The sequence below is a fragment of the Stegostoma tigrinum genome, chromosome 24, assembly GCF_030684315.1.
Source record: "Stegostoma tigrinum isolate sSteTig4 chromosome 24, sSteTig4.hap1, whole genome shotgun sequence".
In the NCBI taxonomy this organism is placed as follows: domain Eukaryota; kingdom Metazoa; phylum Chordata; class Chondrichthyes; order Orectolobiformes; family Stegostomatidae; genus Stegostoma; species Stegostoma tigrinum.
Window position 1 is genome coordinate 37,959,577 of NC_081377.1, and position 16,030 is coordinate 37,975,606.

General features: G+C 45.4%; 1 protein-coding gene across 1 annotated transcript in view; it reads right to left on the reverse strand.

Moving 5' to 3' along the window:
- The window catches only part of LOC125464900 (receptor-type tyrosine-protein phosphatase U-like), a 321,742-nt gene extending 312,733 nt beyond the window's left edge, over nucleotides 1–9,009 (reverse strand). The window contains exon 1 of the mRNA XM_059654370.1: nucleotides 8,906–9,009. Within this exon, the coding sequence (XP_059510353.1) occupies nucleotides 8,906–8,975 (70 nt within the window). The 5' untranslated portion in view covers nucleotides 8,976–9,009. The remainder of the gene's footprint in view (nucleotides 1–8,905) is intronic.
- Between the last annotated feature and the right edge of the window lie 7,021 nt (nucleotides 9,010–16,030).

Genomic DNA, 16,030 nt, shown 5'->3' on the forward strand with positions numbered 1-16,030 from the left:
GTTACATTGTCTCTGCATGATTTACGCAGTATATACAAGGGTCCCAACCCGAGACGTCAGCTTTCCTGCTCCTCTTATACTGCCTGGCCGGCTGTGTTCCTCCAGCTCCACACTGTTATCACAAACTTCAACTAAGTACGAAAGGCATTAACACAGTATAAAGAATACATCCTGTCAACAGTCATCTTGGATAGATATAATCATCAACGAAACAAGGAAGGAATGCATATTAGCACTCAAGAACCAGACATTTAAGTTAACAGGTCATTTAGCAATCAACAAAGCCTTTCAAATCATCACTAGCCATTAAGCAGGATATCCTTGATAATGGGAACTGCAGATGCTGGAGAATCCAAAGATAACAAAGTGTGGAGCTGGATGAACACAGCAGGCCAAGCAGCATCTCAGGAGCACAAAAGCTGACATTTCAGGCCTAGACCCATTAGAGAGGGGGATGGGGAGAGGGGGAGGCGGACCGAAGATGGAGAGAAAACAAGATGGGTAGAGAGGAGAGTATAGGTGAGGATGTAGGGAGGGGATAGGTCAGTCCAGGGAAGATGGACAGGTCAAGGAGGCAGGATGAGGTGGTAGGTAGGAAATGGAGGTGCGGCTTGAGGTGGGAGGAAGGGATGGGTAAGAGGAAGAACAGGTTAGGGAAGCAGAGACAGGCTGGGCTGGTTTTGGGATGCAGTGGGGGGAGGGGGAGATTTTGAAGTCCACATTGATACCATTGGGCTGCAGGGTTCCCAAGCGGAATATGAGTTGCTGTTCCTGCAACTTTTGGGTGGCATTGTTGTGGCACTGCAGGAGGCCCATGATGGGCATGTCGTCTGAGGAATGGGGAGAGTTGAAATGGTTCGCGACTGGGAGGTGCAGTTGTTTGTTGCGAACCGAGTGCAGGTGTTCTGCAAAGCGGTCCCCAAGCCTCCGCTTGGTTTCCCCAATGTAGAGGAAGCCACACTGGGTGCATTGGATACAATATACCACATTGGCAGATGTGCAGGTGAACATCTTGATATGGAAGGTCATCTTGGGGCCTGGGATGGGGGTGAGGGAGGTGGTGTGGGGGCAGGTGTAGCACTTCCTGCGGTTGCAGGGGAAGGTGCCGGGTGTGGTGGGGTCGGAGGGGAGTGTGCAGCAGACAAGGGAGTTGCAGAGAGGGTGGTCTCTCCGGAAGGCAGACAAGGGTGGGGATGGAAAAATAGTTTGGGTGGTGGGGGCGGAAGTGTCGGAGGATGATACGTTGTATCTGGAGGTTGGTGGGGTTGTATGTGAGAACGACGGGGATCCTCAGGGGGCAGTTGTGGCGGGGGCGGGGTGTGAGGGATGTGTTCCGGGAAATGCGGTCAAGGGCATTCTCGACCACTGCGGGGGGATAATTGCAGTCCTCGAAGAACGTGGACATCTGGGATGTGCGGGAGTGGAATGCCTCATCCAGGGAGCAGGTGCGGCGGAGGCAGAGGAATTGGGAATAGCGGATGGAATTTTTGCAGGACGGTGGGTGGGAGGAGGTGTATTCTAGGAGGCTGTGGGAGTCAGTGGGCTTGAAATAAACATCAGTTTCTAGCTGGTTACCTGTGATGGAGACAGAGGTCCAGGAAGGCGAGGGATGTGTTGGAGATGGCCCAGGTGAACTTGAGGTTGGGGTGGAAGGTGTTGGTAAAGTGGATGAACTGTTCGAGCTCCTCTGGGGAGCAAGAGGCGGCGCCGATACAGTCAATGTAACGGAGAAGGGTCTAGGCCCGTAACGTCAACTTTTGTGCTCCTGAGATGCTGCTTGGCCTGCTGTGTTCATCCAGCTCCACACTTTGTTATATTAAGCAGGATATCCTGGCTGGTTAAAGCTACGAAAAGATTCAGAAGAGACAGTAGGAACTGCCGACGCTGGCATCTGAGATAACACAGTGTGGAGCTGGATGAACACAGTAGGCCAGGCAGCCTCAGAGGAGCAGGGAAGCTAACCTCTTGGGTGTGAACCCTTCAGACTTTTTTCCGAAGGGTCCCAACCAGAAACATCAGCTTTCCTGCTCCTCTAATGCTGCCTGGCCTGCTGTTTTCATCCAGCTCCACACTGAGCTATCTTAGAAAGACTCAGAAGTTAGGGGTACAGATCTAAAACATAGGGCTTACCTTAGAGAGAGGGGAGAACCTGCTGCGGAGGGAGAGATATAGAGAGAGACACGCGCTCGCGCGCACACACTAACACTGGCGCGCGGCGAGAGAGAGACATGCTAGCACGCGCGCGCACGCACACAAAGCAGGTGTTCCAGAGCCAGAGTAAGCAAGGCATGAGCTGCAAGTGTGTAGCAGAGTCTAGGGAGAGTCTTGAGGAAATCAGCTTAGAGGGGCCAAGTGTTTGCTTCTTTAGAGAAGAATCCAGAGGTGTTGCTAGCAACAAGAAATTACGAAAGAAGGTCACTAAAATAACCACAGCATGCAACCCAAATCAGAAGATTCCCCCAGCCAACTAGCTTAGATTAGATCACTGCGTGAGCACTTGGAAATTACAAGTGATGAACTGGAAACGTTATAGTTTATAATTAAAGAGCTGGACACCAGAATGCAACAAAACCTGATCCACGTGGTTAAATCCATGCCCAATATGAAAAGGCCTACTCTGAAAGAACTGCAGTTGGACAGGGAAGCTGCCAAGCCCCGATTATTAGGCTTAGAACAGCAATGCAAAGAGCTGCAGGCAGCAGTAAGAATGCTGCGCAATTGTAATACCGGAAAAAAGTCAAGACTAGGGTGGACAGTGAGAGTCTTGTCCCTAGGATGACGTTGGCTTGTACGAGGGAGCTGCAAATTGAGGGGTGATAGATTTAAGACAGATGTCAGAGGCAGGTTCTTTACTCAGAGAGTGGTAAGGGTGTGGAATGCCCTGCCTGCCAATGGAGTTAACTCAGCCACATTAGGGGCATTTAAACAGTCCTTGGATAAGCATATGGATGATGGTGGGATAGTGTAGGGGGATGGGCTTAGATTAGTTCATAGGTCGGCGCAACATGGAGGGCTGAGGGGCCTGTTCTGCACCATATTGTTCTATGTTCTAAGACTGTTACAACTGGGAAACACATAAGGTGCTCCGACAGGATAGAGAATCTAGAGAACCAGATATTGGCCAGTAAATGCATATGATCTGCCGTTGCGTAACACCAAACATGGGAGATAGTGAAAGTTCAGACAAGGGGGAATCAATACAGACCCTGTATACATCCAACAAAAAGGAACACCTATGAGGACGCCCGCTTTCTTTCCCTGAAGCTACCGTCTCATTAGACCCCCCACCTCTCTCCTGGAACCCATGAGCCCCCTGGACACCCAGTGCAGAAACAACTACCTTGTCAAATATCCCCCCTCACACATACACCCCTCCTTGTCAAATATCCAATTGGCCAACATTAAGGTGTATCAGAGATAATGGGAACTGCAGATGCTGGAGAATCTGAGATAAGGTGTAGAGCTGGATGAACACAGCAGGCCAAGCAGCACTTTAGGAGCAGGAAAGCTGTTGTTTCGGGCCTAGACCCCTTTTCTGATGAAACATCAGCTTTTGTGCTCCAAAGATGCTGTTTGGCCTGCTGTGTTCATTCAGCTTCACACTTTGTTATCATTGCTAAGGTGGTCACGGTTCTTGACGCTACTTCAGACCCGTACTCCTCGGAAGAAATTTGTCACCAGTCCCACAGTACATTCAAGCTCTGCCAGATCCACAAAATATTGGCGGCGGAATTCTGGAAAAAATGAAGACAGAGGTCTTGGTTGCTGCCAAGCATGACAGGGGTGTGGGGAGGGAGGATGTCATAGGCAGCTTGCGTAAGAGCCGCTAAGGGAAGGGGGAAATATCCCACCCTCTTTGCCTGCCAGCTGTGTGTTCTATTCACCCATGTACGAGGGAATATGGACCAATCCCAACTCACTGATCAACATCAAGTCAAAATGGGTATATACTCCCATTACACAAACTGCTAGGAGCGAGCCCAGGCCTGTGAAATATTTGACCCAACACCAACTCACCATACTGAAGCCCAGACTCCACAAGCACTAATCCTAGTGTGGCGGAGGGAAGTTAAGAAACAGGACAAGGTAAAGCCTAGTGCCCTCTGCACATCCCACAGCCCTTCTCCAGACTAGATGAACGCGGGGGAGGTGGGGGGGATGGGGCTGAGGCAGAAATAATTACACGAGACTTAAAAGAATAATAATACAAGTCACCCATCCCCAGAAGAAGGGAATTCCCACAAACGAACTCTAAACTAAACATGTGCTGTTACTGTGTGACCGAACGAGCCACTTCATTCAGGACATTCTACCCTGGCTGGGAAATCTGGAAAAAAGGAGTCTAGAAACCAAGGTGCCATCCTGGCAGCAACAGCTAGAACAAAAGCAAGCTATAGCTTATACAGAGATAGTAGGAACTGCTGATGCTGGAGAATCTCAGATAATGAGGCGTAGAGCTGGATGAACACAGCAGGCCAAGCAGCATCAGCGGAGCAGGAAGGTTGACGTTTCAGGCCTAGACCCTTCTTCAGAAGTCCAAAGCGTCAAGGCCCGAAACATCTGCCTTCCTGCTCCTCTGATGCTGCTTGGCCTGCTGTGTTCATCCAGCTCTACACCTTGTTATCTCTGTTGCTTACACACTGAGGGTGACAGGGGCAACCCTGTTACAGGAAGCTTGAAAGCTCCCCAGAGTGCACAAGCTGCTCAGCTTGCTACAGTCACATACATGGTGTTCAGTCAGGGACAGCTCATATCACTGCTTCACATCCATCTGCACACAGTGACAACCCACCCCTCCACACTACATCCTGCATAGAGAACACGTATTCTATCACCGTTTTTGTACTCCTTTCTGAAAGAAAAGGGCCAGAAATAGGTGAAAATTGGGCATCTTGACAATTTTATAGTGCCCTGTAGCACACAGTGCCAGATAGGAGACAAAGACATTTCCAGACAGTACTCTGTTCTCTTTTTGCAAAGTGCACAGGAGTGGCTACTCCAAGACAGCAATGTGACCCTTCCACAGTATTTATTGTGTATTATGTATAATTATTTTAAGGACTACAATTAAAATATAGTGCAGGTGCATGGGAAAACAACGTATCCACAAAACCTATGGTACGAACAACCAGATGCTGCAGTAAGTCGAGATTGATGTCCCCCCCACCCCTGAAATCGGTAATATTCAGGTGTAACAACCAACTCATGGTGTACAAGAAACCTATTGTGAGTTCCACATTGTGTTACATGAGCACAGGGATCATAGACGATTAATGGGGTCTCTTCAAGAACTCACGCATGGTAGTGGGATACCTAGCACATTGTCCAGACAAGGAGACAGAGTTAGGACAGTGATGCCCGGGAAGGTTGACCAAGGAGAATTCTCAGAGTTGAAGTTAAAAAGAGGGACTAAGACCAAATGCAAATGCTCCTCCCCCAAGCTTGTCCCATACAGACCAGGCCCTTGCAATGGACTAGTTATTAAATACACAGGTTAAAATCTTGTTTGATAACATTCATCACGAGCTAATGCCAATAATAACAGATATATCAGGGATACACAGTTACCAGAATGGTGTCCTTCCCTTAAAATGATTATATTCTCACCCGACCCATAGAATGGCATGGAGGGGTGGACAAGGACATATGGGGAGAAAACCCACACCAGCAGTTAATAGGCAAAGGAGAAGGGAATTCCTTAATAATCTGGCCACGGTATATGAAGCAGGAGTGTCTACGGTCAATACCCTTGATTGAGCTAATTTGATAAAGTCAGGATTTTGATCCAGCAAGCCAAATGAGCACTAGAAGAGCTGCAAAAACAAAGTTCCTGGAAAAGCTCAGCAGGTCTGGCAGCATCTGTGAAGGAGAAAACAGAGTTAACATTTTCAGGTTCGGTGACCCTTCCTCAGAACTGATGGTGGCTGGGAAAACGTCAGTTTATATGCAGAAAATAAGGCGGTGGGTGGGGTAGGGAGTAAACGATAGGATAAAGCCCAAAAAGAGAGAAAGACATTTGGACAGGCAAAGGAGCTGCTAACGACCAGACCTGATTCACAGCATCCGCACTTCTTTTGGTCTTTACCTAGAAAGGCTGCATTAGACAACCAGCAAGAGTCCGTGGGACAGCTAGCGGAGAATCTGTTTAGCCACCATTTAGTGACCATATTAGAGCGTCACTCCGAGGCGATTAACCAGATCATCCAAAGAAAAATCAAGGATAACATTGAGCAGCAAATCCACTCCCTATACATGGATATAGGGGCCATAAGATGGCTGGAACTTCCAAGGTTCTCAACATTGCCAATTCTGTTTGTTCTGATTTATGAATGTTGTCCATACCCCACAATCCCGCATGGATTGTCTTGACGTTATTTTTTAAAACCGAATTCTGTACGTAACTAAGCCTCAAACTCTCAAGACGTTATTACGGTGGGTTTCTTGTTTTATGAACATATATCCTTTATCAGACTTGTGAAAATAAGCTTCACCAATGTGCACAATGGCTTTCTCATTGATATGTAGCCTCCCCTGTCAAGAACCAGAACCAGCATTCACAAATACACTTGAATTTTATTTGCATAAACTTCTTTCTGTTCAAAGAGGAGGAAATTTAGCAGCCACGAGGCTGCTACAACACAGATTGATAATTTGGCCAAACAGCAAGGGATGTTAATAGTGAAGTAAAACTCAAGTCACAAAACCCAGAAATCAAACAGACAGCGACTAGATGCTAAAAATATTTGCATAGTGTAAAGGACACATGCTGTCAACAGTCATCCTGGATAGACACAGTTCATCAACTAAACAAAGAAAGGACGCGTACTAGCGATTAAAAACCAGGACATTTCACAAATAAAGCCATTCAAACCATCAGTCATGAGAGTGAGCGAGAGCGAGAGCGGGAGACCGCGAGAGAGCAGCTTTGCAGTCTCACCGACAGAGAAAGACAGAACGAGAGACTGCATAAATCTACAAGAGACTCGGGACGTCTTGTAATCGAGTGATAAGATTAGTGATAACAGGGTATAGAGCTGGATGAACACAGCAGGCCAGCAGCATCGGAGGAGCAGGAAAGGTGACGTGATAACAAAGTGTGGAGCCCGATGCACGGGTCTGGACCCTTCTTCAGAAAAATGTAAGCAGTGATTTGAGTAGTATTGCGGGACACCTGGGAAAATTCATTCATAACATTCTGATTGGAGTTGTCTAACGTTTTAAAGGAGAAACTATACAACAATACCTTTAAGAGATTTGCTCATGATATATAATAATCACAATTATATCATGCAGGCAGTTGATGACTTGCAGCAATTTTCTGCTAGTTTATTGAGTTTGATAAAGAAGCGGCAGTTTAGATATGATACATGAGTTAATCAGATGAAGGAAGTAAGTATACAACTGTCAGAAAAAATGATCATTGATCTTGAAGCTGTATCCACAATTATTTGAGATTTTGAGATAAACTGGTGTCGTGTGACTTCTGAATTTGTCCGCCCCAGTCCAACACCAGTACCTCACAACATCATTGCTGACCATGTCAGTTGTTTCAGGAAAATAAAGTCTGTCCAGTCAGTCAATCGCCTGCTACGTCAAAGAGGTTGCCTAGGCAATGCAAGGCTACCAAGATTTGTAGAATTCCAAGCCAGCCTGGGTTTATAGACAATGAACAGCATATTGCTGAATGTCTGCGGGGGTCAGTTAGTTATTCGGCTCAATTTAGGAGAATAACTTGCCCTTTTTCAAAAGACAAACGCCCATCCATCTGGAACTAATCAACGGAAATACTTTTACTGCTTGGTCATTAAATCGACATGCTCTGCACACACTTTGAATTTGAACGTGGAAAGAAGGGTAGCTCTAACGTTGAGTAATTTTGAACCAAGAAACAACACCTCGCCCCACATCAAAAATACGACTATAGTCAGTAATATCGCAGTCGATCTTACAATTGAAAACAAGAAAAAAAAGACTTTCCAAACTTTAAATAAAACTGCCTACCTGAATGCAGGCATCTGCATGGAAATTTTTTTCCGTTTGAAAGATTACTAAATTGACGTTTTGATGGGCCGAAAATAAGATGCGGCATGCCAATTATTAGAGGGGCAACTGGAGTTTCATTTGGTTTTAGCCTGTTTTATTCCAGTATTAAAGACCACAGTGAAAGCACACCCCCGCCCCCACCCCCCCCGACACCATCCACCACCACCCCACCTCCGCGCCTGCACCTCCCGCTCTTACCTCTCCACTTCTGGTGGTCTGCTATGTTCTTTATAGGTTTATACATAAATCAAATAGAGAACATGGTGATTAAGTGATAGGATAAAAACATTCATTTGTGCAAGAACACTTCAAGATATAAAAATTCTGAATCAGAATTATTTTAAATACAGCTAACGTAAAATCACAAAGATTCATGCGAGTTACTTTTAAAACCGATTCTGGTTCGTTCTTAAGATCGAGTATTTCAAATTCTTCAAACTTATCACATGAACGAGTAATGCAACCTAAATTGACCAGGATCTTTTCAAACGAAAAGCAAGGATTCCGTCTATGGCTTTAACAGGTGCTCTCAGGCAGCTAAATTCATACACGTTGCAAATAAACTAACTTCAGTAACACCTACCCACTAACATAAATAGTTCAGTCTGAAGTCACACGACAACAGGTTATAGCCGAGATAACAAAGTGTGGAGCTGGATGAACACAGCAGGCCAAGCAGCATCCCAGGAGCACAAAAGCTGACGTTTCGAGTCGAACAGGTTTATTTGAAATGACACGCTTTCAGACCGCTGCACCTTCGTCAGGTGAAGTGACCACTGTTGTGTGCCTTCTGACTTTCCCCAGCCCAGTCTGGCACTGGCACCTCCACACCATAAATCATTTAAAAATGTTTGCATCTCACCAAAATATGTCTGGCTTCTTATTCTGATGAAGCTGATAGCTGTAAGAAGAACGAAGTAAAATTGTCCCATGTTGAAACTTCCACGATAAACGAACACAGCTGAGATGAATACAGAATAGGGATCGACAACCCTTGCGCTGGAGTTAAATAGAAGCCGGTTTTATATAACTGACGTCAAGATTTATCACAGCGCTTCTGCGTGTGACTGGCACTTCCAAAGAAAAGCGTGTTTCTTGAAAGCAAGGCATGCAGTTTTAAACAAATCTTTTTTCAGGTTGGAGGCAGCCAAGCGAACCGCAGTAATTAAATAAAACTATGAACTACTGACTGACAGGAAGATGTCACAAAACGCCAAATTATCGTCCAACAGGTCTGTCAACATCTGTGAAAAAAAATTATGAAGATGGGTCTAGACCAGAAACGTCAGCTTTCCTGCTCCTCTGATACTGCTTGACCTGCTGTGTTCATTCAGCTCCACACTTTGTCATATCGAAAAATATCGGGTCTGGTGACACTTACGCAGAACCAGACCCGAAACATTAGCTCTGATTTTTTTCTTCACAGATGCTGCCAGACATGTGGAGCTTTCCCAGCAACTTCTGTTTTTGTATTAGAGATAATGGGAACTGCAGATGCTGGAGAATCCAAGATAACAAAGTGTGGAGCTGCATGAACACAGCAGGCCAAGCAGCATCTCAGGAGCACAAAAGCTGATGTTTCGGGCCTAGACCCTTCATCAGAGAGGGGGATGGGGTGAGGGTTCTGGAATAAATAGGGAGAGAGGGGGAGGCGGACCGAAGATGGAGAGAAAACAAGATAGGTGGAGAGGAGAGTATAGGTGGGGAGGTAGGGAGGGGATAGGTCAGTCCAGGGAAGATGGACAGGTCAAGGAGGCGGGATGAGGTGGTAGGTGGGAAATGGAGGTGCGGCTTGAGGTGCGAGAAGGGATGGGTGAGAGGAAGAACAGGTTAGGGAAGCAGAGACAGGCTGGGCTGGTTTTGGGATGTTGTGGGGGAGGGGACGAGCTGGGCTGGTTGTGTGGTGCAGTGGGGGGAGGAGGGGAAGAACTGGGCTGGTTTTGGGATGCAGTGGGAGAAGGGGAGATGCAACTTTCCCCCCGCAGTGGTCGAGAACGCCCTTGACCGCGTCTCCCGCATTTCCCGCAACACATCCCTCACACCCCGCCCCCGCCACAACCGCCCCCAGAGGATCCCCCTCGTTCTCACACACCACCCCACCAACCTCCGGATACAACGCATCATCCTCCGACACTTCCGCCATCTACAATCCGACCCCACTACCCAAGCTACTTTTCCATCCCCACCCTTGTCTGCCTTCTGGAGAGACCAATCTCACTCTCTCCGCGACTCCCTTGTCCGCTCCACACTCCCCTCCAACCCCACCACACCCAGCACCTTCCCCTGCAACCGCAGGAAGTGCTACACTTGCCCCCACACCTCCTCCCTCACCCCCATCCCAGGCCCCAGGATGACCTTCCACATCAAGCAGATGTTCACCTGCACATCTGCCAATATGATATATTGTATCTACTGCACCCGGTGTGGCTTCCACTACATTGGGGAAACCAAGCGGAGGCTTGGGGACCACTTTGCAGAACACCTCCGCTCAGTTCGCAACAAACAACTGCACCTCCCAGTTGCGAACCATTTCAACTCCCCCTCCCATTCTCTAGATGGCATGTCCATCATGGGCCTCCTGTAGTGCCACAATGATGCCACTCGAAGTTTGCAGGAACAGCAACTCATATTCCGCTTGGGAACCCTGCAGCCCAATGGTATCAATGTGGACTTCACAAGCTTCAAAATCTCCCCTTCCCCCACTGTATCCCAAAACCAGCCCAGTTCTTCCCCTCCTCCCCCCACTGCATCCCAAAACCAGCCCAGTTCTTCTCTTCCCCTCACTGCACCACAAAACCAGCCCAGCTCATCCCTTCCCCCCACTGCATCCCAAAACCAGCCCAGCCTGTCTCTGCTTCCCTAACCTGTTCTTCCTCTCACCTATCCCTTCCTCCCACCTCAAGCCGCACCTCCATTTCCTATCTACCACCTCATCCCGCCTCCTTGACCTGTCCATCTTCCCTGGACTGACCTATCCCCTCCCTACTTCCTCACCTATACTCTCCTCTCTACCTATCTTGTTTTCTCTCCATCTTCGGTCCGCCTCTCCCTCTCTCCCCATTTATTCCAGTTCCCTCTCCCCATCCCCCTATCTGATGAAGGGTCTAGGCCCAAAACGTCAGCTTTTGTGCTCCTGAGATCCTGCTTGGCCTGCTGTGTTCATGCAGCTCCACACTTTGTTGTCTTGGATTCTCCAGCATCTGCAGTTCCCATTATGCCAGAGTAAAAATAGTATTCTTTATCGAAAGACGATTAAAGGAAAGCATAAGCATTACTTATGGAGGTAGTTTCCACACAGTAAAAAGCTTTCAAATTACAACCTGCTAACAGCAGCCCAGCATGTAGTGGCGGACCCAAGTCTAGCAATTATCCCACATCTCTGCAGCCTCCAATCTGCTCCTCACCACCACTCAGCAGCAATCAGGCAAGTCGCGCTGTACTGGGATTTGAACTCAGGCCTCCATCCATGGCTAAGGAAGGAACTTAAAGATAATATAACAACAAAAACTAAGATGCACCATAATGCAAAGGCAGGTGGTAGGCTGGAAGTTTGGGACACTTTCAAAGCATGAGGAAAGGATTACAAAAATGTATAAAAAAGCAAAGGTAAATTATGAAAGAAATTAGTACAAAACATAGCAAAAACTTCGGTAAGTGTATACAAGGAAAGACAGTGGATAAAATTAATGTCAGTGCCTTTGAGGAAGAGACTGTGGAGTTATTGATAGGAAATACAGAAACGACAGACACTAAGAAAACATTTTGCCTCAGTTTTCACAATGGAGGGCACTAATACCATCACAATAACAATAGGCAATGTGGAAGTAATGGGAAAGTGATGAAATTAAAACAATTTAAGTTCCCAGGGCCTGAGGACTCACCTGTGAGGGTTGTAAAGGAATTGGCAGCAGTGAAAGTACATCCATCGGTTTGAATATTCCAAAATTACCTGGGTGCTGTAAAGATTCCACTGAATTGGAAAAATGCTAACATAATGCCGTTTTTCAAAAAAGGAATGAGGCACGGGGTAGAAGTTAGTTTAATATGTCTCACTGAGAAATTGTTAGAATTCATTATTAAGGAAGTGGACATTCGGAAAGTCAAAACGCAATCCATCAGAGTCAGCATAGTTTCATGAAGAGTAAATCATGTTTGACTAATTTGCTCGAGTTCTTTGAATATGTAACTAGCAAAGTGAATAACGGGGACCGTAAATGCAGCACATCTGAACTTTCAGAAGGTATTTGATAAGTGCAAAAGGTTAGTACACATGGTAAGATCACATGGGATTGGTGTTGTATAGAGTCACAGAATCATACAGCACAGAAACAGACCCTTCAGCCCAACTGGTCCATGCTGGCTATAATCCCCAGCTAAATTAATCCCACCTGTCTGCACTTGGACCATATCCCCCCTAACATTTCTTATTTATGTACTTATCCAAATGTCTTTTAAAGCTTGTAACTGTATCTGCATCAACCACTTCCTCCGGAAGTTTATTCCACACATGAACCACACACTGTTAAAAAAAAAGTCCCATGCCTTTTTAAAAATCTTTTTCCTCTCACTTTAAAAATATACTCCTTAGTCTCGAAATCTCCCACTCTAGGGAAAAGAAACCAGCCATTCATCTGATCTACCCCTCCATGATTTTATTAACCTCTATAAGGTCACCCTTAAACTTTTTAGACTCCAGTGCAAAATGTCCCAACCTCTTCTTATAACTCAAACTCTAATCCCAGCAACATCCTGGTAAATATCTTCTGAACCTTCCTCAGCTTAATAATATCCTTCTTATAACAGCACAACCAAAATTGGACACAGTACTCCAGAAACAGGCCTCACCAATGTCTTGAGCAACCTCATGATGTGGAGGTGCTGGTGTTGGTAATGGACTGGAGTGGGCAAAGTCACACAACACCATTTTTTGCCCAACAAGTCTATTTGAAATCACAAACTTTCAGAGTGCTGCTCCTTCATCAGGTAAAGTAGAGGAAAGAGCACAGGCACAGGATATATAGGCAGAGAGACAATGGTAATATAATTTCAGGTAAGTAAGAGTGTCAGAAGGTAAGTAAAAATAATATGAGTGGAGTGTACACAGGCAGGAGCAAGTCTTTGCAGGTGATCAAAAGTATCAAATGGTTTGATTAAAGTGTCAACAGCTCAATAGCAAATGAGAGCTGGACCTATGAACTCATTAATTAAGACAGAGAGATAATTACAAAAACTCAAAACTAAGATGGTGCTACAGACAAACCACATGGCTGAAATAACATGATAGATATAGGAGTCACATGACAAGGGTCTAACCAAAGTAACAAGTAATACAAAATTGTACAAACTAAATAAGGTGGAGAGATAATGACAAGTTATCAAGGTGATGGTATCAAAACAGGACTGTAAGAAAGATTTTACAGATACAGCACCATATGGTGAGATTGCATGTACTGTGACATGAACCCAAAATCACAGTTGAGGCCAACCTCATGGGTACAGAACTTGGCTATCAGTTTCTGCTTGGCGATTCTGCTTAGTTATGTATCTCAAAGGCTTACAAGACCTTTTCAAACTAGGAAAGGCTGCGCTGAAAGTGGGAGGAGATTTCTTTGGGAGGCATCACATCTTGATGTTGTGATCAAAAGAAGAGGAGCTGTGTAAACCATAAGTCCAGTGGATGGACAATTGCTTTTAGCTGTGGTTCCCCAGAATTGAACACAGTACTCCTGTTGTGACCTGACCAGCAAATTATATGTGTTCAACATAACCTCCCAGTTGTTTTATTCTATGTGTTTGCTAAGGAATTAAATACCTAATATGTTGCTTTTCACAATGCAATGCGGTCACATGTTTGAAAGGAAGCCCAGCTATTTCTGGAGCTGTCACAAATGATGTGAGCTGTCAATGCCACGATTCCCAGTCTTTCAGGCTGAGAGTTTGTTAATTCACGAACAGCAGGACACAGAAGGAGCAGTGAGCAATAGAATGATTTCCCAGGAGCCTTGAGGAATAACATGTGTCCCTACAAGCAGTGAGGAATAGCAGGATTCCGAGGGAGAAATGAGCAATAACAGGACATCTCCCTGATCTGCTTTGATACACTCTCTGGAGTATATTTTAGTTTGGAGGAATTGATTATCTCATAGAATCCCTACAGTGAGGAAGCAGGCCATTCGGCCCATCAACTGCACCCTGACTCACCCCATACCTATTCCTATAACCCTGCATTTCCCACGTCTAGCCAATCTAACCTGCAATCCTTGGACACTACAGGCAATTTAACATGGCCAATCCACCTAAACTGCACAGCTTTGGACTGTGGAAGGAAACCCACACAAATTAGGGGAGAATGTGCAAACTCCACACAGACAGTCACCAAGGCTGGAATTGAACCCGGGTCCCTGGTGCTGAGAGATAGCAGTACTAGCCAATGAGCCACTGTGCTGCCCTCATCTCCTGAAACATCTGCCACTATCAGTCCTACCTTTCAGTCCACAAGGGTCAAATCATTCTCAAACAAATGTAATTACATTTGGTTAACTCTGGAACACTAGTGTGGGAGTTACATTTCTCATCCTCAGACTGAATTTTATATTCTAGCATGGTATGATCACTCTTCTTCTCTAGAGGATCCTTCGCAGTGAAATTGTTAATTAGTCCTGTGCACCAAGTCCAGAAGAGCCTATTCCCCGACTGGTTCTTTAACAAATTGTTTCTTGAAGCAATCTCTAATACATTCAATAAATGCTCCCTCAAGCTCACCCTTGCCAATTTGATTAATCCAGTCTATACGCATATTAAAATCACTCATGATTATTGCCAAATCATTTGTACAAGCCCCAGTGTGCCCTACAATGGAATTTTGGTTGGGACCTATGGATTATTCTACCAGGAATATCTTTCCTTTGCTGTTTTATATTTCTCCTCAGATTGATTCTATACCTTGGTCTCCAGTGCCAAAACCATTTCTCACACAGCACTGATACTTTCCTTTAGCGACAAAGCCACACCACATTCTTTTCCTTCTTGCCTATCTTTTTGAAACACTTAATATCCTTGGATATTCAATCCCAAATCTTGTCTCTCTCTGTAACCACATTTTAGTAATTGCCACCTAATCATGTTCATTTGCACTGCTAACTCATTAATTTCATTTCAAGTGCTTCATTGATTCAGACGCAAAGCCATTGAGTTTATTCTGTTATAACATTTCTGGACTTTTTTGTGATTCTTTGGTACAAGATGACATTCACACCCTCTCTCTTCCTTTTATTTTCTAGTAACAATAATCCTAATCGTATTGAGCCACATGTTTACCTCTTTAATTTTTTTTGACTCTGTGCCAATTAGCCTGGGGTTCAGGCAGTATTTTGGAGATTATTATCTTCTTAGTTCTTTTTTTTAACTCAGCACCTAGCTACTCATATTCTCTGAGCAGAACCTCTTTCCTCGTTCTTTCCATATGATTAGTACCTACATGGATCATGACAACGGGATCTATACTCCTACACTCCAAGTTCATCTGCAGCCCAGATGAAATATCCTTAATTATGGCACCAGGTAAACTCTTGGGGCTCTCAATCCCAGGCACAGAGAGTGTCTATTTCCTTTTTAATACCATCTCCAATAATGACAACATTTCTCTTTTCTTGCCTGACTTTAATGGCTCACTGTACCATGGTCAGTTTGCTTATTCCCCTATAGTCCTCATGCTTGTCCACACAGGGAGTAAATATTTCAAACCTGTTGGCCAAAGACAAAGTCTGAGGCTCATATAGCACCAGTTCCTGGACCCCTCGATCTATTTCACTCATTGTCACACCCTCCTGTTCCTGGCCACTTACTGGATTCAAGGTAGTTAGTCTAAGGGGTATGACTGCTTCCTGAAATACAGTGCTGAGGTAATTCTCCCCTTTTCTGATTTGTCTCAGCATCCAAAACTCAGACTCTAACTCAACAACTCCTCAAGCACCAACTTTCTACAGAT